This window comes from Caretta caretta, chromosome 2, assembly GCF_965140235.1.
Source record: "Caretta caretta isolate rCarCar2 chromosome 2, rCarCar1.hap1, whole genome shotgun sequence".
Classification (NCBI taxonomy): domain Eukaryota; kingdom Metazoa; phylum Chordata; order Testudines; family Cheloniidae; genus Caretta; species Caretta caretta.
Genome location: NC_134207.1, coordinates 100,650,035 through 100,677,658, shown reverse-complemented (window position 1 = coordinate 100,677,658; position 27,624 = coordinate 100,650,035). Strand labels below are relative to the sequence as shown.

At 44.0% G+C, this 27,624-nt stretch overlaps 1 protein-coding gene across 1 annotated transcript in view; it reads right to left on the bottom strand.

Moving 5' to 3' along the window:
• C2H18orf63 (chromosome 2 C18orf63 homolog) overlaps nucleotides 1-24,455 on the bottom strand; it is a 37,074-nt gene extending 12,619 nt beyond the window's left edge. Inside the window, exons 1-10 of the mRNA XM_075125336.1 lie at nucleotides 24,292-24,455; nucleotides 23,468-23,546; nucleotides 21,118-21,174; nucleotides 19,807-19,918; nucleotides 10,272-10,313; nucleotides 8,600-8,676; nucleotides 3,845-3,954; nucleotides 3,640-3,736; nucleotides 3,437-3,522; nucleotides 1,839-2,022 (exon numbers count right to left, since the gene is read on the bottom strand). Coding sequence (XP_074981437.1) covers nucleotides 1,839-2,022; nucleotides 3,437-3,522; nucleotides 3,640-3,736; nucleotides 3,845-3,954; nucleotides 8,600-8,676; nucleotides 10,272-10,313; nucleotides 19,807-19,918; nucleotides 21,118-21,174; nucleotides 23,468-23,546; nucleotides 24,292-24,425 — 978 coding nt within the window. The 5' untranslated portion in view covers nucleotides 24,426-24,455. The remainder of the gene's footprint in view (nucleotides 1-1,838; nucleotides 2,023-3,436; nucleotides 3,523-3,639; nucleotides 3,737-3,844; nucleotides 3,955-8,599; nucleotides 8,677-10,271; nucleotides 10,314-19,806; nucleotides 19,919-21,117; nucleotides 21,175-23,467; nucleotides 23,547-24,291) is intronic.
• Nucleotides 24,456-27,624: the final 3,169 nt, after the last annotated feature.

The window sequence follows — 27,624 nt, the reverse complement described above, 5'->3', positions numbered from 1 at the left end:
ATTTTTGTGTTGGTTATTTTATAATTCTATTTTTTTAAAAACAACCTAGAATTAAGAACATTGTATGCTTGCTATTAAGACATTTAAGGAAAGATTTTTTTCAGCTTGATAAATGAAAAGTAATATGTATGCAAATATCTGATTGTCAAAATGGCAAATATGTTGCACAATATATATCCTTTCAAGCAAGAATAAAAAAGCATGCCACAAGCTATATACAGTGATTACTTCACCCACCACTGAAATGGAACCCAGCAACCTTTTAACATCACATAGCAACAATAAAAGACACCAGGGGAATTTTTCTGTTACAAATACAAGTGGAGAAACCATTTCAGTAATGTGCCCCTTTCATATCTGTTATATCGGATCATTTTATTCCCTCTCATGGAAAACATCCACTGAAAGGGAAAAACTACTTTGAAAATTCTGTGTGATTTGCCACACTGAGTTTCTGCTACAATATCCTCTTTGAGGAAAAGGGTCTAGAGCCCATAGGGAGAGATCCAATTCCACCCTTCAGGATATTATGGCATCTGCATGCAGAGCAAACTTCTCTATGTTGCTCCTCAGAGCTCCTATTGTGCCACAGGAAACCTAGATGCTTTTGACTCCCTAATCAGCAGATATGTTCAATCAACCCCCTCTTTAAATGAGGAGTAGCTGCTATTCAAAATTAGTTTTGCTCTGATTACAATTATTTTCCATTAGGACATTCTCCTTAATTGCACAGTTATCACAGACGGTAATACTACGGCTATGTCCTCTGTCTCACACCAGGCTGAAAAACCACCCAAAACCTCACAGAACTCTGATTGTGTGGTTTTTGTATTTAGAGATTTCTGCAGTTTTGAGGGATGAGGGACAAAACGCACTGGATCCAGTTTCCCCATTCTCTGCTTATGAGCTACAATTGGTTGATGAGGCACTTTTTGGATTGCCACATTTCTCAGACAGGGAAGACCTAATCCTTAGTCGTCATTTTAGAGTAGTACTTCTAAAACTGTGGAATGCAAAGCAATTTCTAGTGGCCCACACAGAGCTAGCTGGCTGACTGTCCTCCTTGTCTCTAGTTACTTACACAGACATCTAGACTTTTCATAACAAAGAAATGCCTGGATGCCTGTGAAAACTGTGGGAAATAAGGAGGAGTCATCCTAACTTTCTCCATTAGGGGCTGCAGCTACTGGAAAGAGAGAAACAGGAGCCTCACTCAGACACCAGTTCTTAACATTTTCGAAACTCTGCAATTTCTACTGCATTCTTCAAATTCTACTCTTTGTTTTTAAAAAATTAAGTTTTTCCTTCTTTCACTGACAAGATAATCAGCACGTGTGCTACTGGTCAGAAAAGGCTGAAAATAGTATTTCATATAGCCCATTATTCTAAAAGAGTTGTAAATTTTGCTCCTTCCCATCCTCTTCACCTCTGAAGTGTGAACTTCAGCCTGACTCAAACCATTTAAATGCTTGCAATAATAAGTCTAGACTACTTATTTTCTCTAATTTTCTTTTTCAAAAGGAAAAAATATTGTTGTGATATTTATGGTGGCAGAGTTAAGATAAAAAATTCAGGAAAAGGAAACCTTAGATTCCAACAGAACTGGTAATTTGGCAACATATCACTTCCATATCTTCTTATACAGTTATGATATGAACAGTAATATGTGAGGCTACCCATTTAACTAGAAAAACACAAGTATTAACAGTTATTCATGGTGAGAAATACTTTTATACTCTTGCAGCGTTCTGAAAATTCACATGGGAAAGAGCACGTATTGTCATGAACAACACTGTGCCCAATAATATACATATTAATATAAACATAAAACTTCTTACATGCATGGGATGTTTCATTAGTTCCTTTGTGGCATACAATGCTTTACTTGTCATTTTTACTGGAAATCCACATAGATGAGGAAGTTTAGACTTTAGGTCAGAAAGAAAAGAGTTTAACACGCCTTCTAAATCTACTCTAGTAAAATATTGGACTGGTTGGCTTCTTATGCAACTTAAAGGGTACCTGAATAAGTGTTAAGGACTATGTAAGATGGCTTTTAGCATTTTGTATAATGAAACTGTTTATCCTTTTCTTGAGTAAAAGCTTAAATGCACACTAACATTTCTTCAAAAGAATTTAAAAAAAAGCAGCTTTACTATTTTTAAAGGGACCAACATTTTAGTAGTTTTAATGGTTTTAGAGATTTGAAAGTTTTACTCTTATTAGGCTAAATTAAGCCATTTTCATTCCCATTGAGAAGTACTTTATTGCTTGAGCCGACACATTGAAATCAATGGAATATCCTGCAAAATAAGGTATTATTCAACAGAAGTAAAAGTGATAGAAACTAGTGCTTTATTTGTAACATCCTCCTGATTTTCTTCATTTCCTTCTCTGGATATTTTAATTATTTTCTCATTCCAAAGCACAACTCAATATGAATTTTGGTTTTTAGTCTGAGTTCTTTCTTTGTGAGCATGGTTCTGAAATCAGAGTTTCCTAATTAATGTGAACACCCTCTACTGGCAGTTATTTCAGCAGCAACATAAAATGTCTGAAACAAGTATTAGCAATGCTATTATTTTTTCAGTATTTCAATGATGCAGGGGTGGATTTAAAAAAATAAAGCTAGAATATGGAGCATATTCCTCAGTGGATTGCACAAATTGCAAAGCAAAGGAAAAATGAGGCCTAAACTAATTGATAATGCCCCTAGTAAAGGGTGACCTGCAAAGAAAAACATTCTGTTAGTGCCATTTCTTGTTTCCATAACAAGGAGGCCTGAAAAGATTTATTTTTATAAAAAGGGGGTTTTTCTGCTTGTTTTTAAGATTATAAAGTCATAGGTCACCTAGACTGTTTTTCCTGGAAGACTCTTGATGATTGTGAGGAACAGGTAACTTCACAGATATTATGGAAGTGAAACCAGACTTAGGTTTCAATTGTGAAAACACTTAAAATGTCCTGAACTCTAAGCATGAGAGTAAATGTTAACAGGATCAGGGCCTGTGTGGTGAAGTAATTTTATTCAGATTAAGATTTCCTAAAACTTAAATTTTTATTTGGTTGGCTTTTTTTTGTTTTTGTTGTTAAAGCCTGTTTAACGCATATGACCGAAAAAACAGGCTGAAGAAAAATTATTCTCTCAAAGATTTGGCATCCCAGCCCCTACAAGAGTTCCCAATTCATATCTCAGGGTCCTTTAAGAAACATTTCCAGCAAAATAGAGAAGACCAGATTTGACATCATTCATTAATACTACAGAAGAACTGAATTAAATATTTTGGACCATATTTTCTGATGACAGCCTCATTCACTTCAATGGAATTACAACTGCAGTGAATTTGGCGCTCAATTTGGATTAGAGTTTGGATCTTGGCTAGCATAGTAGAGGAGAAGACGTTCCAACTCAAAATAAAATATGTATAAAGGATACGTAAAGAGCCGTTCCCCTATCAGTTTGAAGTAAACACTGCAATATACTTTTGTCTCTCCATGATCCTCTGGAAGGATATACCCATACTAAAAATAAAATACACATATAGATGGAATGTTATTATAAACAATGTGATTAACACAAAAAAATTCAAAAAAGAGACAAAAGGGAAAAAAATCATATGTAATCATGTTCTTTCCTACCAGATTCTTCCAGTGCATCTGAAAGTCTTTGTATGAATGAAAAGGAGACTCTGATGGAATTACATGGCTAATACTTATGATCTGACCCATTTTCATGCTGTACAGGGGTAAAGCAAAGAGAATGCTAGATATAACCCACAGCATAGTTGGAAACACAGATATTTGGTAAACTGTTTGTTTTTGTTGGAATTAAATAGAATTTTACCTTGGCAAGACATAGCACCAATTACTTAAAATGGAGTGTCTCTGAATGACTGTATTTTTATTGTTGTCAAATATTTCTAAGATGTTTGCTGAAATGTCAAAGTCTTCCAGCTTTAAATAGAAAAAAAAGTGTTTTGTTATTTTCAAATATTGCTTCATTTATACAAAATGAAAAAGGAACATGCAAAACATCTAACATGCATTCAAATGTACTACCAAAACTTATACATGAATATTCATTTATCAGCCATTGCAAACTGCTAATTTTAGAATTTTATTCACATTGTCACATGGCAGAGTCTGTTTCAAACGTTAAAAACCTATACTTTCAGGAACTGGCTAAAGACGTAAAAGACTTAAAGGCTGATGGATCATATTGGAGGTACTTTAACATGTAAGGATACTGGATCCAGAAGGACTTGAAGCACAAAATAAATGTCCTCAGACTAAGAACATCCTTACTATCCCTGCAGTACTTTTAAGTTCTACTCAGAAACCAACATATTCTAATGTTGGACAACCTAGTGACAGTATTGCAGCATAATAACCAGGGTAGCAAAAGATCTCAGCAAGACTACCAAGAAGCTATGCCTTTGCCGCTTCTAAAAATCAAGAGAGATGCCCAGATATTCTGAGAGAAGACATGCTGGAGCTAAAGTCATAGACACTCTTAGACCTGGAGAAACATTCTTTTCTGAGACTGTTGTTTGTCATGGTTTGCATCCACGCAGTGACAGAAAAGCCCTTTCAGTTGTTGTGTCTATCTTCAGACTCTAGCAAATTATGGACCACAATATTGATTACTGATAATGAAACATCATGTTAATTTCCATCATAACTGCCTATGTCGTTTTCAAGGCTGATACCTTGAAGTTGTCTTTGATTAGTATGTTATCTAGCTAGCGGAAACGGTGGAATTTCTTTCTCCTGAGAGCCAAAAGATATTCTAAAGGATAGAAATGGATTGAAAATGCTTGCTTTTGTAAGCAAAGAAGTAATCAGAAATTTAGTACTCATTGTACCAGACCAGTTAGGGTGACATGGCGGCTATCAGAACGGATGCTAATTTCTTAATACTGAAGTATGGTTTTCTGATATATTTGCTAACTACGCTCACATCCAGCATGACCCAAACTGCTCCCAACTTTTTTAGGGGTATCACAAAGAAAATGGAACAGGTTTCAGAGAAGCGCTGTGCAGATAGGACTTCTTTGATAGCTCTGATGGCTAAAAGTTGATAGATGGTTTTGAACATAAGATGTTATTCTAAGCTAGGGGTGGGCAAACTACGATCCCTCAGGGCTTTGGATCCGACCCGCGGGATTGCCACCCCCGTGGCGTGGCACCGGGAAGCGGCCACACCACGTCCCTGCAGCCCCTGGGGGTGGGGCTGCAGAGAGCTCTGCACGCTGCTCTTGCCTGTGGGTACCTCCCCTAAAGCTCCCATTGGCCAGGAACGGGTTACCGCAGCCAATGGGAGCTTTGGGGAGGTACCCACAGGCGAGGGAAACACACGGAGCCCACTGCGCACCCCCTTGCACCCCCAGCGGCCATGCAGGGATGTGGTGCCAGCCGCTTCCCGGAGTGGTGCAGTGCAGGGCTGGGGCAGGCAGGCAGGGAGCCTGCCCTGGCCCCGGTGTGTGCCGCTGCCACCCTGGAGCGCTCTAGGTAAGCAGCACCGGGCCGGAGCCTGAACCCCTCCTGCACCCCAACTCCCTGCCCTGAGCCCCCTGCTGCATCCCACACCCCTCCTGCACCCCAAACCCCTTCAATGATCCCCCTCATACACCCCACACCCCTCCTCTGCCCCAAACCCTTGCCCTGAGCCCCTTCCTGCACACCGCACCCCCTCCCACACCACGCACTCTGCCTCCGCACCCCAACCCTGCAAGAAATTTCCCCACCCAGATGTCGCCCTCAGGCCAAAAAGTTTGCCCACCCCTGCTCTAAGCTATTATAGGATGAAAGGGAAGGAAGGATTATCTCCTGGGTAATGCTGGAGAATATTATGGTATAAAGAAAAGGAGTACTTGTGGCACCTTAGAGACTAACCAATTTATCTGAGCATAAGGCTTTCGTGAGCTACAGCTCACTTCATCAGATGCATGCTGTGGAAAGTTTAGAAGATCTTATTATATATACACAAAGCATGAAAAAATACCTCCTCCCACCCCACTCTCCTGCTGGTAATAGCTTATCTAAAGTGATCACTCTCCTTACAATGTGTATGATAATCAAGTTGGGCCATTTCCAGCACAAATCCAGGTTTTCTCACCCCCCCACCCCAAAACTCACTCTCCTGCTGGTAATAGCTTATCCAAAGTGACCACTCTCCTTACATTGTGTATGATAATCAAGGTGGGCCATTTCCAGCACAAATCCAGGGTTTAACAAGAACGTCGGGGGGGGGGGGGGGGAGGAAGAGGGTAGGAAAAAACAAGGGGAAATAGGCTACCTTGCATAATGACTAAGCCACTCCCAGTCTCTATTCAAGCCTAAGTTAATTGTATCCAATTTGCAAATGAATTCCAATTCAGCAGTTTCTCGCTAGAGTCTGGATTTGAAGTTTTTTTGTTGTAAAATAGCGACTTTCATGTCTGTAATCGCGTGACCAGAGAGATTGAAGTGTTCTCCGACTGGTTTATGAATGTTAGAATTCTTGACATCTGATTTGTATCCATTTATTCTTTTACGTAGAGACTGTCCAGTCTGACCAATGTACATGGCAGAGGGGCATTGCTGGCACATGATGGCATATATCACATTGGTGGATGTGCAGGTGAACGAGCCTCTGATAGTGTGGCTGATGTTATTAGGCCCTGTGATGGTGTCCCCTGAATAGATATCTGGGCACAGTTGGCAACGGGCTTTGTTGCAAGGATAGGTTCCTGGGTTAGTGGTTCTGTTGTGTGGTATGTGGTTGCTGGTGAGTATTTGCTTCAGGTTGGGGGGCTGTCTGTAGGCAAGGACTGGCCTGTCTCCCAAGATTTGTGAGAGTGTTGGGTCATCCTTCAGGATAGGTTGTAGATCCTTAATAATGCGTTGGAGGGGTTTTAGTTGGGGGCTGAAGGTGACGGCTAGTGGCGTTCTGTTATTTTCTTTGTTAGGCCTGTCCTGTAGTAGGTGACTTCTGGGAACTCTTCTGGCTCTATCAATCTGTTTCTTCACTTACGCAGGTGGGTATTGTAGTTGTAAGAATGCTTGATAGAAATCTTGTAGGTGTCTGTCTCTGTCTGAGGGGTTGGAGCACATGTGGTTATATCGCAGAGCTTGTCTGTAGATGATGGATCGTGTGGTTGTGGTCAGGGTGAAAGCTGGAGGCATATAGGTAGGAATAGCAGTCAGTAGGTTTCCGGTATAGGGTGGTGTTTATGTGACCATCGTTTATTAGCACTGTAGTGTCCAGGAAGTGGATCTCTTGTGTGGACTGGACCAGGCTGAGGTTGATGGTGGCATGGAAATTGTTGAATCATGGTGGAATTCCTCAAGGGCTTCTTTTCCATGGGTCCAGATGATGAAGATGTCATCAATATAGCGCAAGTGATCACTTTAGATAAGCTATTACCAGCAGGAGAGTGGGGTGGGAGGAGGTATTTTTTCATGCTTTGTGTGTATATAATAAGATCTTCTAAACTTTCCACAGTATGCATCCGATGAAGTGAGCTGTAGCTCACGAAAGCTTATGCTCAAATAAATTGGTTAGTCTCTAAGGTGCCACAAGTACTCCTTTTCTTTTTGCGAATACAGACTAACACGGCTGTTACTCTGAAACCTGTCATTATGGTATAAGGTGACCTAGTGGCATAAAGACGTCCATCCATTGTAATCATCATGCACTGTGTGTAGGCATCCTTCTATTATGTGGAGACTACAAGGAAGGGGTCAGAGACCCTGGTGTCAAACAGGGTTTTGGGTGTTTGTGGATGATACAGTGCTTAAATCTCAACGGTTTCATCTGCCTCTATTGCTACTAATTCATCATCTTCTCCAGAGGAGGACTGTTCTGTAACATCTTTGCCCGGCAGTCCCAAATGGATGTATGTTTCATGTGAAAAATCTACTATCCTTGGGGAAATAGGTTTCAGAGTAACAGCCATGTTAGTCTGTATTCGCAAAAAGAAAAGGCGTACTTGTGGCACCTTAGAGACTAACCAATTTATTTGAGCATAAGCTTTCGTGAGCTACAGCTCACTTCATCGGATGCATACTGTGGAAAATACAGAAGATTGTTTAATGAAAATAAAGAATTAAAATAAAGAAAATTTTTTCATGATTTGTGTGTATAAAAACAAACATCTTCTGTATTTTCCACAGTATGCATCCGATGATGTGAGCTGTAGCTCACGAAAGCTTATGCTCAAATAAATTGGTTAGTCTCTAAGGTGCCACAAGTTCTCCTTTTCTTCTTGGGGAAATAGTGCTACCAGCATGTGCTTCCCTTTTCCCATGCTCTTATTATTTTCTCTGGAATTCTCTTCAAACAGTAACTATAGGGAAATCTCACAGCTCTGACATTCTGATTGGAATGACTGTCAGACTCCCATGAGTACAACCCTATCCAATAATATATGGTATATATATTTAGTGCAAGATGAGGCTAAGCAGCTAACATAGTGCATGTCCAATGGCAATTGGGAGTAAACATCTTGCTTCCCCATGTTCTTTTCAAATAAAGCAGCCCAGATAAAATACAGCCAATAAAAAAGTGCAAGTAGGATGAACAAAATTAGCCATAGAAATTAGAACTGTTCTGTACCTGGGGTGGCGGTAGACGAATTGTGCAAGCCTCTACACTGATGCAAAGTTGGGTCTCTGATACATTGAGGTCCATAACTGAAATAAAATCAAAACCAAAACCACTCTGTATAACTATATAAAATTGTCTCTTAAGTGAAAAGGTAAAGCCAAGAGGCTTATTTAAAAAAGCAAAAACAAAAAACCCTCCAACCATTATGCTCGGTGTAGCAGTACCAAAAGGTAAGAAGAATTCCTCTTCATGTATAAAGAATTTTATTTCAATTTTTAAAAATCAAAATAAGTATTTTCTGGCTAATTCTTAATATCAGTGACTAAATTTCACTTGTAAAATGTATGTGAACATCCATAATTGCACAAAGCTCACGGTTGTATGTCGAAATCAGAGGTAGGCACACTATGGCCCGTGGAACCGTCCTGCCCGGTCCCTGAGCTCCCGGCTGGGGAGGCTAGCCCCTGGCCCCTCCCCCACTGTCCCCCCTTCCCTGCAGCCACACCGCTGCGTGGGCAGCGCGGCTTGCGCTCATCCACCTCCCAAGCTTTCCAATAAGCTTGTCCTGCCGCTCTGAGCGGCCTGGTAAGAGGGCAGAGAGGGTTGGATAAGGGGCAGGAGGTCCTGGGGGGCAGTCAGGGGAAAGGGGGCAGTTGGATGGGGCAGAGGTTTGGGGGTGGTGGTGGTGGTCAGGAGACAGGGAGCAGTTGCATAGGGGGTGGGGTCAGTTGGGACAAGGAGTGGGAGGGGGGGTTGGATGGGTCAGGGGTCCCAGGGTGCCTGTCAGGGGGCGGGGGTGTGGAAAGGGGGCAGGGCAGTCAGGGTACAGGGAGCAGGAAGGGTTGGATAGGGAGTTGCGTCCCGGGGGGGGTGGGGGGGGGGGGAGGTCTCAGGAGGGGGCGGTCAGGGAACAAGTAGCAGAGGGGTTGGATGGGTCGGGAGTTCTGAGGGGGGCAGTCAGGGGGTGGGAATTGGGAGGAGGCGGGAGCCAGGCTGTTTGCATAGGTACAGCCTTCCCTACCCGGCCCTCCATACCATTTTGCAACCCCGATGTGGCCCTCGGGCCGAAAAGTTTGCCCACCCCTGGTCTAAATAGTCACTTGAATGCACAAATACCAATTTGCACTGGCAATTACCTGCTCCTGAAAATATTTTCCAGGTGCAAATTTAGGTGCCAATGTTTTAAAATTGAATTCTTAAAATTTATATTTGAGATATAGAAATAAAATATCTTTCTATATATTTATTCATAACATACTAAGGAACAATCCCACTGTGGCCTGATGTTTTGAGAAGTATAAACTTAAGCCAGTTAATCATAGTTACTCATTTTACTTTACCTATGTTCATCAAACCGCCATACCAAGTGTGCAGTCTGAACTACATCTGCCTAAAATTAACTCTTATAACCAGGTTCTTTCAACCATTTATTTCAATCTATGGTCATAGGTTAAGATTAATAGTATAAAAATACTCCTCTCTCTCTTACAGAGGTGCAATTAATTTGAAAAGCGTCCATATAATTTAAAGAAGAATCTGCCAGCAGGTATCATATGATTGAATTTATTTGTAGATTAGAAAATGAAATGATATTGGGTTGATATACTAAGACCATGGAAGCTTTAATACAGTCTTACTAATGTCTAATACACTTACAATATTAACACAATATTGTACTTACCAACAGCATTTTGCCTTCCCATCTGAGACAAAAAATTGCTTCCTTAATAAATAAAATAAGTACGTATTATTTTTATAAAATATATGCAAAAGCCTAGTATACTTTAAGACTTTTATCTCAGAAGTATTTTATGTAGCAGATATGGACAAAGTGCATAATTTATTTTGTGTGGCAGGGTTCCTGTGTAGTTTGCTCCTCACACAGAAAGGAAAAAAATTGTATCAGTGAATTTTTCATTGAATTAGAAGTGGCATGTAAATCAACACAGACATATGCATGAAAACACAACAACTATATACATGATGTTTATCTCTCAGTAAGGAATCCGTATACAGAATTGTTTTTCATTAGGTAACAGGGCACTTTGTCTGGACAAGTGGGAAGAAAAGGGTGTGGCTCCTTTACGGTTGCTCCCCTCCTTCAAACTGAGGTGGGGAGGGGGAGGGAGGCATTTTACCTAAGCTAGGGCTGGCCAGAGGGGGTAAGGTAAGCCACAGGCCTCCTGCAGAGCAGGGAAAAGGTATATATGCTCTGTCCTGCCAGACAGAACCCTCTCTCATGGATCAGTAGGCCCCACCCATTGGACAAGTGTAGAAGTGGGTTTTTGTGGTCTGTTGTGGACACTGTTCTAGTTGCTTTATTCAGGACTGGGAAGGAATTTTTCCCTTATCAGATTCGCTGGAATAGTGTGGGATTTTTCACCTTCCACACACCTTCAGGACCTGATTGGGTCAGCCAAGAAGTAAGATTAAAGTTGTTGCGATGTAGCTGGTAGCAGGTATCCAGTGCAGGTAATTATTCCATAGGGAGTCTGGTTCTCTGATTAACTGAAGTTGGAAGTGGACTTAGGGGAAGGCATCTCCTAAAGAAGTTGGGGAACAGGGTTGGGGCTCCTAATGTCTGTTACAGTAAGGAGACAACTCCCTTTTCCCAGCCTCTTAACTCTCACATGAGGGAAAGTTGGTGGGGTCCCAGCAATGGCTGCAATCAAGGTTGGAGGGGTGGGGGCTGATGGCAGCCCTCCCCAAATAGGTGGAAATGAGTGAGAAAGGAATGATAACCTGCACTGAATGAGTTATTGCTGATAATTCCCAGATGAATTAAGTTACTAAAGTTGCAGCCTAAAAAGACACATTCCTCACATCTTCTTGTTCTTAAATGTCTGAGACAAATTTCTCAGGCTCAAAAGGAGAGCTGGATAGAAACATTGCTTTGTGTTCTTCCATCCACCCAAACCAGCTGATAGCTTAGAGGCAACCCCAGAGCTACCATATGTGTTTCACAAGTTTTAGTCTTAGCCCTGGTCTACACTACGAGTTTAGGTCGAATTTAATAGCGTTAGATTGATTTAACCCTGCACCTGGCCACACAACGAAGCCATTTTTGTCGACTTAATGGGTGCTTAAAATTGATTTCCGTACTCCTCCCCGATGAGGGGATTAGCGCTGAAATCAACATTGCTGGGTTAAATTTGGATTTGTGTGGATGCAATCCGATGGTATTGGCCTCCGGGAGCTATCCCACAGTGCTCCATTGTGACTGCTCTGGACAGCACTCTCAACTTGGATGCACTGGCCAGGTAGACAGGAAAAGCCCCACAAACTTTTGAATTTCATTTCCTGTGTGGCCAGTGTGGCAAGCTGATCAGCACAGGTGACTGTGCAGATCTCATCAGCAGAGGTGACCATGGAGTCCCAGAATCGCAAAAGAGCTCCAGCATGGACCGAATGGCAGGTACTGGATCTGATTGCTGTCTGGGGAGACGAATCCGTGTTATCAGAACTCCGTTCCAAAAGACGAAACGCCAAAATATTTGAAAAAATCTCCAAGGGCACGAATGACTGAGGCTATCACAGAGATCTGCAGCAGTGCTGTGTGAAACTTAAGGAGCTCAGGCAAGCCTACCAGAAAACCAGAGAGGCGAACGGCCGCTCTGGGTCAGAGCCCCAAACATGCCGCTTCTATGATGAGCTGCATGCCATTTTAGGGGGTTCAGTCACCACTACCCCAGCCATGTTGTTTGACTCCTTCAATGGAGATGGAGGCAACACAGAAACAGGTTTTGGGGAGGAGGAAGATGATGATGATGATGAAGTTGTAGATAGCTCACAGCAAGCAAGCAGAGAAATCGGTTTTCCTGACAGCCAGGAACTGTTTCTCACCCTGGACCTGGAGCCAGTACCCCCCGAACCCACCCAAGGCTGCCTCCCGGACCTGCCAGGCGGAGAAGGGACCTCTGGTGAGTGTACCTTTTAAAATACTATACATGGTGTCAAGGTTCCTTCCCCACTCTGAACTCTAGGGTACAGATGTGGGGACCTGCATGAAAACCTCCTAAGCTTACTTTTACCAGCTTAGGTTAAAACTTCCCCAAGGTACAAAATGATTTTACCCTTGGATTTCTACCACCAAACTCTATCTGGGTTTACTGGGAAACGTAGTTTGGACACGTCTTTCCCCCCAAAATCCTCCCAACCCTTGCACCCCACTTCCTGGGGAAGGTTTGGTAAAAATCCTCACCAATTTGCATAGGTCACCACAGACCCAAACCCTTGGATCTTAGAACAATGAAAAAGCATTCAGTTTTCTTACAAGAAGACTTTTAATAGAAGTAAAGGAATCACCTCTGTGAAATCAGGATGGTAGATACCTTACAGGGTAATTAGATTCAAAACACAGAGAATCCCTCTAGGCAAAACCTTAAGTTACACAAAAGACACACAGACAGGAATATTCATTCTATTCAGCACAGCTATTTTCTCAGTTATTTAAAGAAATCGTAATCTAACACATACCTAGCTAGATTACTTACTAAGTTCTAAGACTCCATTCTAAGACACAGACCCTTTGTTTTTCTCCCTCCTCCCAGCTTTTGAAAATATCTTGTCTCCTCATTGATCATTTTGGTCAGGTGCCACTGAGGTTACCTTTAGCTTCTTAACCCTTTACAGGATTTTTCCTCTGGCCAGGAGGGATTTTAAAGGGATTTACCCTTCCCTTTATATTTGACACATGGTTTAAAAGCAAGCATGTTTAATGATTAATTTGCCCTGGCATTTGCGGCTCTCCTGGATGTACTCCCAAAGGCTTTGCAAAAGGTTTCTGGGGAGGGCAGCCTTATTCCATCCACCATGGTAGGACACTTTACCACACCAGGCCAGTAGCACGTACTCAGGAATCATTGTAGAACAAAGCATTGCAGTGTATGTTTGCTGGCATTCAAACAACATCCGTTCTTTATCTCTCTGTGTTATCCTCAGGAGAGTGATATCATTCATGGTCACCTGGTTGAAATAGGGTGCTTTTCTTAAGGGGACATTCAGAGGTGCCTGTTCCTGCTGGGCTGTTTGCCTGTGGCTGAACAGAAATGTTCCCCGCTGTTAGCCACGGGGAGGGGTGAGGGGCTAGCCATGTGGTGGGGGGAGGCAAAATGCAACCTTGGAACGAAATGTAATGTTAACAGCAACATGTAATGTTAACAGCAAGGTTTCCCGTGAAAGAGTGTACCCATTGTTCTATAAAATGTGTCTTTTTAAATACCACTGTCCCTTTTTTCCCCCTCCACCAGCTGCATGTGTTTCAAGGATCACAGGATCTTCTCCTTCCCAGAAGCTAGTGAATATTAGAAGGCGGAAAAAACGCACTCGTGATGAAATGTTCTCTAAGCTCATGCTGTCCACCCACACTGAGCACAGACAAATGTGTGGAGGCAAACAACGTCAGAGTGCAGGAAAGCACAAAATGACTGGGAGGAGAGGTGGCAGGCTGGAGAGAGGGCTGAAGCTGAAAGGTGGCCACAGCGTGATGAGAGGAGACAGGATTCAATGCTGAGGCGGCTGGAGGATCAAACTAATATGCTCCAGCGTATGGTTGAGCTGCAGCAATGGCAGCTGGAGCACAGACTGCCGCTACAGTCCCTGTGTAACCAACCGCCCTCCTCCCCAAGTTCCATAGCCTCCTCACCCAGACGCCCAAGAACGCGGTGGGGGGGGGCCTCCGGACACCCAGCAACTCCACCCCAGAGGATTGCCCAAGCAACAAAAGGCTGGCATTCAATAAGTTTTAAACTTCTCAAGTGCTGTGTGTCCTTGTCCTTCCCTCCTCCACCACCCCTCCCAGGCTACCTTGGTAGTTATCCCCCTGTTTGTGTGATGAATTAATAAAGAATGCATGAATGTGAAGCAACAATGACTTTATTGCCTCTGCAAGTGGTGATCGAAGGGAGGAATGGAGGGTGCTTAGCTTACAGGGAAGTAGAGTGAACCAAGGGGCGGGGGTTTTATCAAGGAGAAACAAACAGAACTGTCACACCGTAGCCTGGCTAGTCATGAAACTGGTCTTCAAAGCTTTTCTGATGTGCACTGCGCCCTCCTGTGCTCTTCTAACTGCCCTGGTGCCGGGCTGCGCATAACCAGCAGCCAGGCGATTTGCCTCAACCTCCCACCCCGCCATAAATGTCTCCCCCTTACTCTCACAGATATTGTGGAGCACACAGCAAGCAGTAATGACAGTGGGAATATTGGTTTTGCTGAGGTCTAAGCAAGTCAGTAAACTGCGCCAGCGCACTTTTAAACATCCAAATGCACATTCTACCTCCATTCTGCACTTGCTCAGCCTGTAGTTGAACAGCTCTTGACTACTGTCCAGGTTGCCTGTGTACGGCTTCATGAGCCATGGCATTAAGGTGTAGGCTGGGTCCCCAAGGATAACTATCGGCATTTCAACATCCCCAACAGTTATTTTCTGGTCTGGGAATAAAGTCTCTTCCTGCAGCTTTTGAAACAGACCAGAGTTCCTGAAGATGCGAGCGTCATGTACCTTTCCTGGCCATCCCACGCTGATGTTGGTGAAACGTCCCTTGTGATCCACCAGTGCTTCCAGCACTATTGAAAAGTACCCCTAGCGGTTTATGTACTCGCCGGCTTGGTGCTCCGGTGCCAAGATCGGGATATGGGTTCCGTGTATGGCCCCACCACAGTTAGGGAATCCCATTGCAGCAAAGCCATACACTATGACCTGCACATTTCCCAGGGTCATTACCTTTGATATCAGCAGATCTTTGATTGCATTGGCTACTTGCATCACAGCAGCCTCCACAGTAGATTTGCCCACTCCAAACTGATTCCCAACTGACCGGTAGCTGTCTGGCGTTGCAAGCTTCCATAGGGCTATTGCCACTCGCTTTTCAACTGTGAGGGCTGCTCTCATCTTGGTATTCATGCGCTTAAGGGCAGGGGAAAGCAAGTCACAAAGTTCCATGAAAATGCCCTTACGCATGCGAAAGTTTCGCAGCCACTGGGAATCGTCCCAGACCTGCAACACTATGCCATCCCACCACTCTGTGCTTGTTTCCAGGGCCCAGAATCGGCATTCCACCGCATGAACCTGCCCCATTAGCACCATGATGCCCACACTGCCAGGGCCCGTGCTTTGAGAGAAGTCTGCGTCCATGTCCTCACCACTCTCGTTACCGCGCTGACGTCACCTACTCGCCCGGTATCGCTTTGCCAGGTTCTGGTGCTGCATATACTGCTGGATAATGCGCATGGTGTTTAATGTGCTCCTAATTGCCAAAGTGATCTGAGCGGGCTCCATGCTTGCCATGGTATGGCATCTGCACAGAAAAAAGGCGCGGAACGATTGTCTGCCGTTGCCCTGACGGAGGGAGGGGCGACTGACGACATGGCTTACAGGGTTGTCTTACAGGGAATTAAAATCAACAAAGGGGGTGGCTTTACATCAAGGAGAAACAAACAACTGTCACACAGAATGGCCCCCTCAAGGATTGAACTCAAAACCCTGGGTTTAGCAGGCCAATGCTCAACCCACTAAGCTATCCCTCCCTCTCGTATTTCAGGCAGGACTTCACGGAGGGATGGAGGGTGGGGGGGAGCAAATTAATACAAAATCTGGTCTATTTCTTGTTTTGATCCACTCCATCCATCTTTTACATCTTTGGCTGGCAGCAGACGGTGCAGAAGGACTGCAAGCCATCCACATCTCTTGGCTGCTCGGCAGAAGATGGTACAATAGGACTGCCTGCAGGACTAAAGAGAGTGACCTGGTCGAGTCACTCCTAATGTAGTCCCTGCGCCCATGTCTGCCCAGTCGCTCCTGACCGACGCGGCCAGGAGCACCTCGGACATGATGATGACGGCTACCAGTCCTATTGTACTGTCTGCTGCCACAAGGCAATGGGTTGCTGCTGCTGCGTAGCAATGCAGTACCGTGTCTGCCAGAACCCAGGAGACATACGGTGACAGTGAGCTGAGCGGGCTCCATGCTTGCCGTGGTATGGCATCTGCACAGGTAACTCAGGAAAAAAGGTGCGAAACGATTGTCTGTCGTTGCTTTCACAGAGAGAGGGAGGGAAGGAGGGCCTGATGACATGTACCCAGAACCACCCGCGACAATGTTTTTTGCCTCATCAGGCATTGGGATCTCAACCCAGAATTCCAATGGGCAGCAGAGACTGCGGGAACTGTGGGATACCGCCAGTGCAACACTCCAGAAGTTGACACTAGCCTCGGTACTGTGGAAGCACTCCGCCAAGTTAATGCACTTAATGCACTTAGAGCATTTTGTGTGGGGACACACACAATCGACTATTTAAAAATGATTTCTGCAAAACCAACTTCTATAAATTCGACCTAATTTTGTAGTGTAGACATACCCTTAGAATGTACTAACACAATTAACAGCTTGCAATTTTCACACAGAGGGAGAGAAACAGTACCAAAACCCAAGAGACCTCTCTTAATTAGTAATTCCCCATAGTTTAAATTTCAGGGTATCAAACTCATTTGTGATTTTAATACAGAACTTCTTTAATATGATCCAACACCCTGAGTTCCTAAAGATGCAAGCGTCATGCACCTTTCCCGGCCAACCCACGTTGATGTTGGTGAAATGTCCCTTGTGATCCACCAGTGCTTGCAGCACCAGTGAGAAGTACCCCTTTCGGTTTATGTACTGGCTGCCTTGGTGGTCTGGTCCCAAGATAGGAATATGTGTTCTGTCTATTGCCCCACCAGTTAGGGAATCTTATTGCAGCAAAGACATCCACTATGACCTGCACATTTCCCATAGTCATTACTCTTGATAGCAGCAGTTCAGTAATTGCGTTGGCTACTTGGATCACAGCAGCCCCCACAGATTTGCCCACTCCAAATTGATTCCAGACTGACCGGTAGCTGTCTGGCATTGCAAGCTTCCAGAGGGCTATTGCCACTCGCTTGTGAACTCTGAGGGCTGCTCTCATCTTGGTATTCTTGTGCTTCAGGGCAGGGGAAAGCAAGTCACAAAGTTCCATGCAAGTGCCCTTACATATGCGAAAGTTTCACAGCCACTGGGAATCATCCCAGATCTGTAACACTATGTGGTACAACCAGTTTGTGCTTGTTTCCCAGGCCCAGAATTGGAGTTCCATGGCATGAGCCTGCCCCATTGCCACCAGGATGGCCAAATTGCCAGGGCCCGTGCTTTGAGAGAAGTCTGTGTCCATGTCCTCATCCCTGCGCTGCCATCGCCACCACTTCGCCTGCTTTTTCAGGTTCTGCATGATAATGCATGAGGTGTTTACAATGCTCATAACTGCTGCGGTGATCTGAGTGGGCTCCATGCTTGCTATGGTATGGCGTCTGCAGGAGAGCAGAGTTCCAGGGGAAGCGGTGGTTGTATGACCAGTTTTGCAGACCTACTCCACTGTCTGCTGTCAGGACATAACAGCTGAGTGGGCTGCACGCTTGCCGTGGGATGGCGAGACAAGAGCAGCTGAGCAGAGTTGCAGCGGAAGCAGCCTTGCAAGACCACCAGGAGAGCAGAGTGCCAGCGGAAGTGGTGGATGACAATGGTCATATAGAGGACCTGCGAGATGGATTCATAGCACCAGGAGAGCAAAGTAGCAGTGGAAGCTGTGGATGACGATGACTGTTTGCAGGCCTACTGGACCGTCTGCTGAAAGCAGTATGGCGCCTGCATGGAAAAAAGGTGCGAAACGATTGTCTGCCGTTGCTTTCACAGAGGGAAGGGCGACTGACGACATGCACCCAAAACCACCCGTGACAATGTTTTTGCCCCATGAGGCATTGCAAGCTTAACCCAGAATTCCAATGGGCGGCGGAGACTGCGGGAACAGTGGGATAGCTACCCACAGTATAATGCTCCGAAAGTAGATGGTAGCCTTGGTACTGTGGATGACTTTCACTGACTTAATGTGCTTAGTGCATTAGTGAGGAGACACACACAATCGACTATATAAAATCGCTTTCTAAAAAAATCAACTTCTATAAATTCGACCTAATTTTGTAGTGTAGACATACCCTAAGTGATACAATGAAATTAAGAACCAAATAGTGGCCTTGATTCCAATGAGGAGGGGCCACTGACAACAGATGGGTAGAATGTCTCAGAAAGTATCCAGAAGAGTTGGGAATAAAGGTGCTGGATAGTGCTTCCCACACTGGTTGAAGAAGGGCTAGTGCGTACTTTGTCTCCACTCTACCTCATACCAACCAGCTGCCCATGCCCCTTGGCCATGGAAAGCTTGTGGAAACATTCTGCCTAGGTCACATGCAGCGCACTTGGTGGAAGGAGGAAAGAGCCGACCTGAATACTCTTCATTAGCATACCTATACATAACAAGATACAGTGTAACCTCGAAATATAAAACTACTGTAGCATCCTCCTCCTATAGGCTACACACCCCAGAATGAACACTGTAGGTGCTAAAGGTTTACTTCAATAAAAGTAAGCCAATTTCACACCATCTGAGGATCTCGCCCTCTGATATTAATTCTTTTTCTTGAATACACTGGTTTTAAAGGGATGTAAATCTGTTTTGAAGATAGTCAATGAAGAAAAACTGATTCAAAATAACGTAGAAAAGTCTGATAACAGTAAGACTGGAACTAAAACAGAAAAACACATTTTTATCCCAATTTATACTGTAGAATAAATCCATACAATTTCTTTAATGGATGAATAGCATGTGATTGTGTTAGAACCACATCCACCGGTGTCCAGTTTTCTACATTTGCTAATTTGCCACTCTTCTCACCTTGTTCAGTTAGTAGGGGAAACATTGTTAGGTGGTAAGAACAACAACACCTAGCCTCATGAAACTTGGTGGAAAGGCATGGTCGTAAAGCATGTCACTTTCATCCTATGTAAGTGAAGTGTGCAATTTCTGTGAAACACAACAGCTGATTTTGAAACCTATTTACAGTATTTTCATAAATCTGCTGTATTGCAAAATTTGGTTTTGAAATTAACTGAATATACTATGGTCAATTTAAATGCTTATTAAATCAGTTACACAAAGGAGAGGGGAGACAGAAAATTTGAATTCCTTGTCCTTTTATATTATTCATTAAAAAACTGAACTGGGATAAAGAAACAATCATAGAAATACAAAAACAAAAACGTAAGACTAATAATCAAAGAGTAGGCAGCATATGCATGGCAAATATAATTTAAAAAATAATAAAGTACTGAAAGTCAAAGGGTCAGACTCTGACCCAGTTGAGTAAGATACCTTGTACCAACAGATGACCAGCCTTATTCCAGCTGGGGGCAAGTCTGGTTATAAGCGTGTAACAGAGACATAGTTGAAGGATGGCTGGGCCAATTCTCTCTGGAGCCTCAATCTAGTAATAATAACCAAAGGAAAAAAGTTTTAAATAATTATATAATAAGTAGATTTTAAAGTAATTAAATCAAGGTTTTATAAAAGATAATCATACTGTTATTTTGGGCTAGATCCTGAGAGATGCTGAGCACCTGTACCCTTTATTATAACTGGGAACTGCAACAGATTGGGATTTGGCCTTTTGCATTTTACTGGACAACATTAAGGTGCATTCTAATGCATTATGGGTTTTTGGAGGGTCAGAAGGTTGGGGGGAAAGGAATGACTGAATGAGTTATATATAGTACTTTTTAGTGGATATTGTTTATATCTCATTCCAAACTCTGACCAGTGATTCCCAACATGCACATATATCAAGCCCAGTTGCCTGTCTAGCCCGAGATCAAGGATGTTTTTTGATGAGATCACAAGTTTGGTTGATAAAGATAATTGTGTTAACATAATATACTTAGACATGTGTCTTGGTCCCACATGACAATGTTAAAAAAAATAGCACTAGACAAAAATCAATGTAGCCTATACTAAATGCATTAAAAACTTGTTCGCTGATCTCTCAAACAGGATGTTTCTAGTGAGGTCCTATCTGTTCTCAGTCCAATGCTATTCAATACCTTTATCAGTGAGCTGGAAGACAATATAAAATAATTAATAAATTTTTCAGATGACAAAAAAATGCTAGAGTGGTAAATAATGATGGCGTCAGATTAGTTATACAATTTGACATAGATCATTTGGTAAGGTGGGTTCATCTGAACAAAAGGTGTTTTTATACAGTCAAATGCAAGGTCATACATCTAAGAACAAAGAAAAGTAGGCCACAGTGAAGATGCACATGCATGATTACAACTTGGTTTTGATTATAACTACTGTCTTCCTACTTAGCAGTTTCTGAAAGTCCATACAAACGCAAACGTTATATCACAGGCAATGTAGCACAACAGTGTAGCAATATACACTGCAAACAAAACAAAAACAGATCATTGACAGGGCTTCACAAAGTTTTCTGTACTTTTCATTATTTGGTACTGTAAGCCAATCCTATAATACACGGCATACACATTTTGTGCAAAATCTAAGTAGGGGGGAGATTTTCTGTTGGAATGGGAATTGCAAGCACTATGAAAAATATCAGTTTTTACGACTGGGATCACAAGTACTGGCAACAATGAATAAGTAACAGTGTGAAGAATCACTTACTGTAGCTCCATGTTTCTGTACAAAAGCCTGACATTTTCCTGTTTTGTAAAAAGATATCTAAAGAAAAACAAAAGAATTATCTGAACCTTTTGAACTTAAAAGGAGTATTCAACAATTACTGGTGCAGCCTTACCACATTCTGTACTAACCATTCTTCCAGAGCCCAGTCCTTGATATCTATTGGTCTTAATTTTTTTCAGAGTAGTAGCCATGTTAGTCTGTATCAGCAAAGACAACGAGGTATCCTTGTGGCACCTTAGAGATTACAAAACCTAAACTTAATTTCCCCAATACTAATTTCGCCCTACTGTTACACCCTTCTTGTTAACTGTCTGTAATGGGCCACTCTCTTACCACTTCAAAAGAGATTTTCTCTCCCTTGGTATCCTGCTGTTAATTGATTTCACTCGTTAGACTGACCTCACGCTTGGTAAAGGAACCCCCCATCCTCTCATGTATTTATACCTGCTCCTGTATTTTCACTCCATGCATCTGATGAAGCGGGTTCTAGCCCTCAAAAGCTTATGCCCAAATAAATTTGTTAGTCTCTAAGGTGCCACAAGGACTCCTCGTTTTTTCTTAATTTTTTTGTTATTATTGGTGGGGGTTTTGTATTATTGTAGAGTCTACAAGTCCTACTCATGAACCAGTACCCACTATGGCAGAAATTTATAATAAAATTGCGTTGAAACTACCTCAGCTATCCTGAAGTGGGGCTGGTGACTGAAAAGATCCATAATGGACCCAGGATGGCTGCTGTGGGTCTCTTCCCTGGCTGATAGTTGCATTCTCAAGGTCAGCAGGGAAGAGCTATTTTCCTTTGTCCTTAACCAATGACCAAAATAAAATATTTAATTAATGCAGTTGGATGAAAATGTCTTCCCACAGGGCTGGCTCTAGGTTTTTGTACAGCTCTGTGCAACTCATGACATGCAGGGTCCCATTATATTTTCCCACCACAGTTTCTGAGGCTCTGCTCATGGCACTGGGGAAGGAGGACAGATTTTTTTTTAAGTGACAAACAAACTGTCCGGTATTTATATAGGAAAAAAATACAATTTAAATTACATGGAAAAGTTTTCAGCAATGTCCAATTTTTGCTGTTTAGGAGCAACATGTGTATGTTTTATTCGATTTTGTATATTCATCTTGATATGAGAGAGATCTTTTTAATACATTAAAAAGTGAATACATAAATTAAATAAAGTCATTTTTTCCAGTGTTAGATGTCAGGCCTGGCCCAATAGCATCTTTGTTTTATAAGAACTAGCTCATTAATATGTGAAGTGAATGATAGTTTAAAAACACCAGGCACAATATTTTAAAAATACATAATATAGAATAAATGGACACAAATCAGATGTCAAGAATTATAACATTCATAAACCAGTCGGAGAACACTTCAATCTCTTTGATCACTTGATTACAGACCTAAAAGTTGCAATATTACAACAAAAAGACTTCAAAAACAGACTCCAAAGAGAGACTGCTGAATTGGAATTAATTTGCAAACTGGATACAATTAACTTAGGCTTGAATAGAGACTGGGAGTGGATGGGTCATTACACAAAGTAAAACTATTTCCCCATGTTTATTCCCCCACCCCCACCGTTCCTCAGATGTTCTTGTTAACTGCTGGAAATGGCCCACCTTGATTATTACTACAAAAAGTTTTCTTCCCCCTCCCCCCCACCCACCCCGCTCTCCTGCTGGTAACAGCTCATCTTAAGTGATCACTCTCCTTACAGTGTGTATGATAACACCCATTTTTTCATGTTCTGTGTGTATATAAATCTCCTCACTGTATTTTCCATTGAATGCATCCAATGAAGTGAGCTCTAGCTCACGAAAGCTTATGCTCAAATAAATTGGTTAGTCTCTATGGTGCCACAAGTACTCCTTTTCTTTTTATAAAATATAGTAGTATTTAACATTAAATAATTAATTGTGTAATTTAGTTTACAGTGAAAGTTAAGAAAGCATTATGAAAAAGACACTCCCAAAGCACTGCCAAATATTTTGGGTAAAATCCTGGACCCACTGAAGTCAACAGTTTTGCCATTGACTTCAGTAGGGCCAGGATTTCACTCCTCCTCAACACTTAAGGCACATTTCACTGTACTTCTCTATATGAAGTGATGATACACATTACTTACCACTGTCCTTTCAAAGTGACATTTCTTCCATGGAAGAAATAATATGCCACATTCATTATTGGTGTTAATTTACATATTTTGCATTAACAATTCATATTTAAATTGTATCAATTTACTTATAGTAGTTCTGCTAACAACACAACTTGGAATATGCAGATAGAAATACTGTAAGTATCAGAAATTTTATTACTGACCGCCATTACAACTGAAATTTGATTCAGTGTTCCAGGGACAGGTGAGGAAAGGATATCTTGATGAAGAAATAACAATTGCCTACAAAGACAAAACTTTTCAAAATTAATTCTGAAGTGAATTTCCTCTAAATTGGGCTTGACATCTCAGCATTAGGTTACCTTTATTTTAGTTACATTTTCCTAAAACTTAACTACATTTTCCAGTAGTTCAGCAGAAAATACTGGATAGCTCAAGTTACTGAGTCACATCCCACCCAGACTGGTCAGTCACAAACAGTTATCTGATCATTGTTTGGAGACCTTAGTGAGAAGAAACAAAATCCACATTCAGAATTGGCACTCACGCTCTCCCAGAAAGTGGGAAGGTAAATGTGAAACAAAAACAAGAGTAGGCATGGTAACTGGAGTATGTTGGGAAGGTGAGTGTGCTTTTTGGGAGAGTACTATCACTTTATTCCTCACCTCAACCTCTGTAAAACACTATAATATCTTAGGTGATGCATTCAAAGAGTTCCAGAACTTCGCATAGGCCTATGGACTAACTTTGAATCTTTTATTATTCCCTTACTAATTCAGTGGTTCACGCATGACAAGTGACTTAAAATTGAACACTTTACAAGCTATAAAGAATATTGTTGACTTTAAAAAAAAATAATCATGATGTACCTTACTAGAACAGCTACAGGGAAAAAATGTATTCTGTAATATGTATGAATGTCATAACTGTCAGGAACTTTACGGATCCTGTTACAGTTTACTACTACTACTACTGAAATACTTTAAAAAAATTACTTCTGAGAATGCCAACCGTTATTTGCCTTTACCTGCAAATCTTCATCTGTGTATTCCTAACCTCATTTTCTGCCAATTTAGAACTCAGTGTAACCTTAATGGCACAGAGCTTTTGTAATGCAGGCAAACTGACGAAGAACAGCGACTGGTGTCTTGTGTCATTCATCTTATTTTGTTAACTGTCCCAACTCAGCAGCTTAGTCTTTAATAAAAGAAAAATATTACTTCATTATCAAAAAGAGGAGACTATTATTAGGATATTGTGGACCTCAGCAGAGTCACATGCAAGCTGAATAAGTAAACAGTAATGCCAACCCAAGTGTTCAAAAATCATGAGAAGAGGGATCCCGAGCTGGTGGAGGCATTCACAGATCCCTTCTCCTTTTCCCTACTTCCCCATCAGTGGATGAAAGAGCCAAAACAATTTCAAATAGAAGAAAAAAGATTTTAAAAACCAAGTTTGGTCACAGTCACCCTGATACTCAGTTTTCAGTTTTATGAAAAGTGAGGTCAGTGTGAAACTGCACTTTAAGTCTTAGAAGATGATCTGTGGTTGGTTGCACATTTTAATCGGTATATATGCTGTTACAAAGTTCCTCCTCTACCTTGGTGGGTCTTGCGCTTATTGGCGGATTTGCTCACCTTGGAGCTTCAGAGCAGCCCTCAGCTTGGTCGTTTTTCTGAACCCACAGTCCAGGAAGTGGGAGGTTTGGGGGCAACCCGGGCCCGCCCTCTACTCCAGGTTCCAGCCCAGGGCCCTGTGGAATGCAGCTGTCTAGGGTGCCTCCTGGAACAGCTGTGTGACAGCTACAACTCCCTGGGCTACTTCCCCATGGCCTCCTCCCAACACCTTCTTTATTCTCACCATAGGACCTTCTTCCTGGTGTCTGATAATGCTTGTACTCCTCAGTCCTCCAACAGTCCGCATTCTCACTCTCAACTCCTAGCGCCTTTTGCTCCCAGCCCCTCACACGCGCACCACAAACTGAAGTGAGCTCCTTTTTAAACCCAGGTGCCCTGATTAGCCTGCCTTAATTGATTCTAACAGCTTCTTGATTGGCTGCAGGTGTTCTAATCAGCCTGTCTGTCAGAATTGTCTCCAGAAGGTTCCTGATTGTTCTAAAACCTTCCCTGTTACCCTACCCAGGGAAAAGGGACCTACTGAACCTGGGGCTAACATATCTGCCTTCTATGCTCTCCTAAAGCCCCCTGGCCTGGGCTTTTCTTACTTTTTGCCCCGTCTCAGGTTCCCCTCCCCAACCGGGCCAGATGCTTTTTCTTCGTTTTGTTTTTTTTTGCTGTTTTTCTGCTGCCGTTCAAGTGCTGGTCGGCTGCCAGCTAGCTGCCAGCCCCCCCACGCCTGCCCTCGGATGCTGCTACTGCTCCAGCTGAAACCCCCGGGGAGGGGGGGAGGGATTGCCGACTCGCTCCCCAGAGGAGGGAAGTGGAAGCCCCCAGACCCAGCCGTTTGCTGTTCGTTTGTGGACTGGTAATTAACCGACAGGTTATTTTTTTCTTCTTATCTGCTTGGCAGTTTTGGAATGCTCCACAAAGCCCGGGAGAGAAGACAGCCGACAGAGAAATCACCCAGGGAAGCTACAAATCATCATGGAGGGGACCATAAGACTGAATAACTTTTGAACTGTACTCTCGTGTGGGGGGAGTCTGATTGTGTCTTAACTGCGTTTGTAAGGGGCACAGGAGGTGTGGCACGGAGCTGCCCCCGGATCCATCGGTGCCCCCCCTACACTACTACAACGGTCACGGCCCCCCCACCATCCGTCCCTGCTGGCAACTTGCCATCTGCCTCTGGATTCAGCTGCTTTCCCCAATTCCACTGTCCGGACCAGAAACAACAGCCGACCAAACGAGACTCTTTGGACAAACATGCGTCCTGCCCCCCGCCCACCCCCGGACTGTTCACCCCACAGTTGCCCCTATTACCTGACCCCAACTCCTGTTTCCTCCCCCGTCCAGTCCGACCCATTTGCCCCCCGCCCCCCGCCTGCAGCCCAGTAGGGAGAAGTGGTTAATCTGCTTCCCCCTCCCCCTTCTGGTGCCTCCCCGTCTCTCCCTGCTCACAATGGCAGGGAATGAGAGGGGTGAGGCCCCTCTAACAACCTCAGCTGCCCCTCCCCCACCTACCTAACCGCCAAGCCTCTGCCAAAACACCTGCCACCGCCCCCGCTGGGGCATCGGCAGCAGGAGGCATCGAGGTGACTACTGCTGCTATTACGCCCACCGCCCCCCCAGATTCTAGGAGAGCCCCCCCCAGTTGGCCAGAAAGGCCAGGGTGCGAAGAAGGGAAAGGGCCCCGCTACAACCACCAGGCCCTCCATGGCAGGGGCTGCCCCCACCGCTGTGGCCTCGTCATCGACCATGGCGTCCCTCCCCGCTGTTCCCTCCACCAGCTCTGCGAGCGTCCCTCCCCTGGCCCCCAGGGTGTATGCCCAGGTGGTAGCAGCCCCCGCTCCCCACCGCCTCTTCATCTCGCCCACCCACCGCCTCTGCTACCATCAATAGCGGCCGGGGCCCCTTTCCAACCATGACCAGGAAGCATGGCGTCCGTTGCCTCCTGGTGCCCAGCTTGCCCCACGTGGAGACATACGTGCAGGTGTTGGCGAGGGTGGTAGGACCCACGGCTATTGTGGCGGCCTCCAAAATGTACGGGAAAATCATCTTTTTCTTAGCATTGGAGGCTGCCGCCCAGGAGGCGGTGGAGAAGGGCCTGGCGGGGGTGTGGGTGTGGGTTTTCGTTCCCCTGGAACCGCTAGAGGACCTGGGCGTCTGCCTAGTCCTGACCTCCGTCCCTCCATTTCTACCCAACGCCGCCCTGTTACCCGCTCTCTCCACCCTGGGGAAACCCATTTCTGTCATCAGTCCTCTCCCGTTGGGCTGCAAGGACCCCACCCTCCATCATGTCCTTTCGTTCCGCCGGCAAGTGCAGCTTCTACCGCCGTCGGTGGCGCGTGATGGAGAGGCGCTTGAGGGGTCCTTTCTGATCCCCTACCAGGGAGCCCGCTATCGGGTCTACTATTCCACAGGAGAGGCCCGGTGCTACCTCTGCCGATCAGCGGGGCATGTCCGAAGAGACTGCCCCTTGGCCTGGCGGGGAGGGGCACCCGAGACCCGGCAGGATATCGGCTCCGTCATTGCCGACGCCCCTGGCCGCCCGGTACCTGAAACCGCCTCTCCTCCTGCTCGATCCACCGCTGCTCCTGCCCGAGCCCAAGAGACACCTCCTCTACAACGCCCAGACAAGAGAGAGAGCCCCGCCCTTGCTGTTAACAATCCAGCAGAGCCTACGGAGGAGGGTGCAGCAAAGATATTACCGGGCATAGGAGAGGGCCCGCCCAAGGAGAACC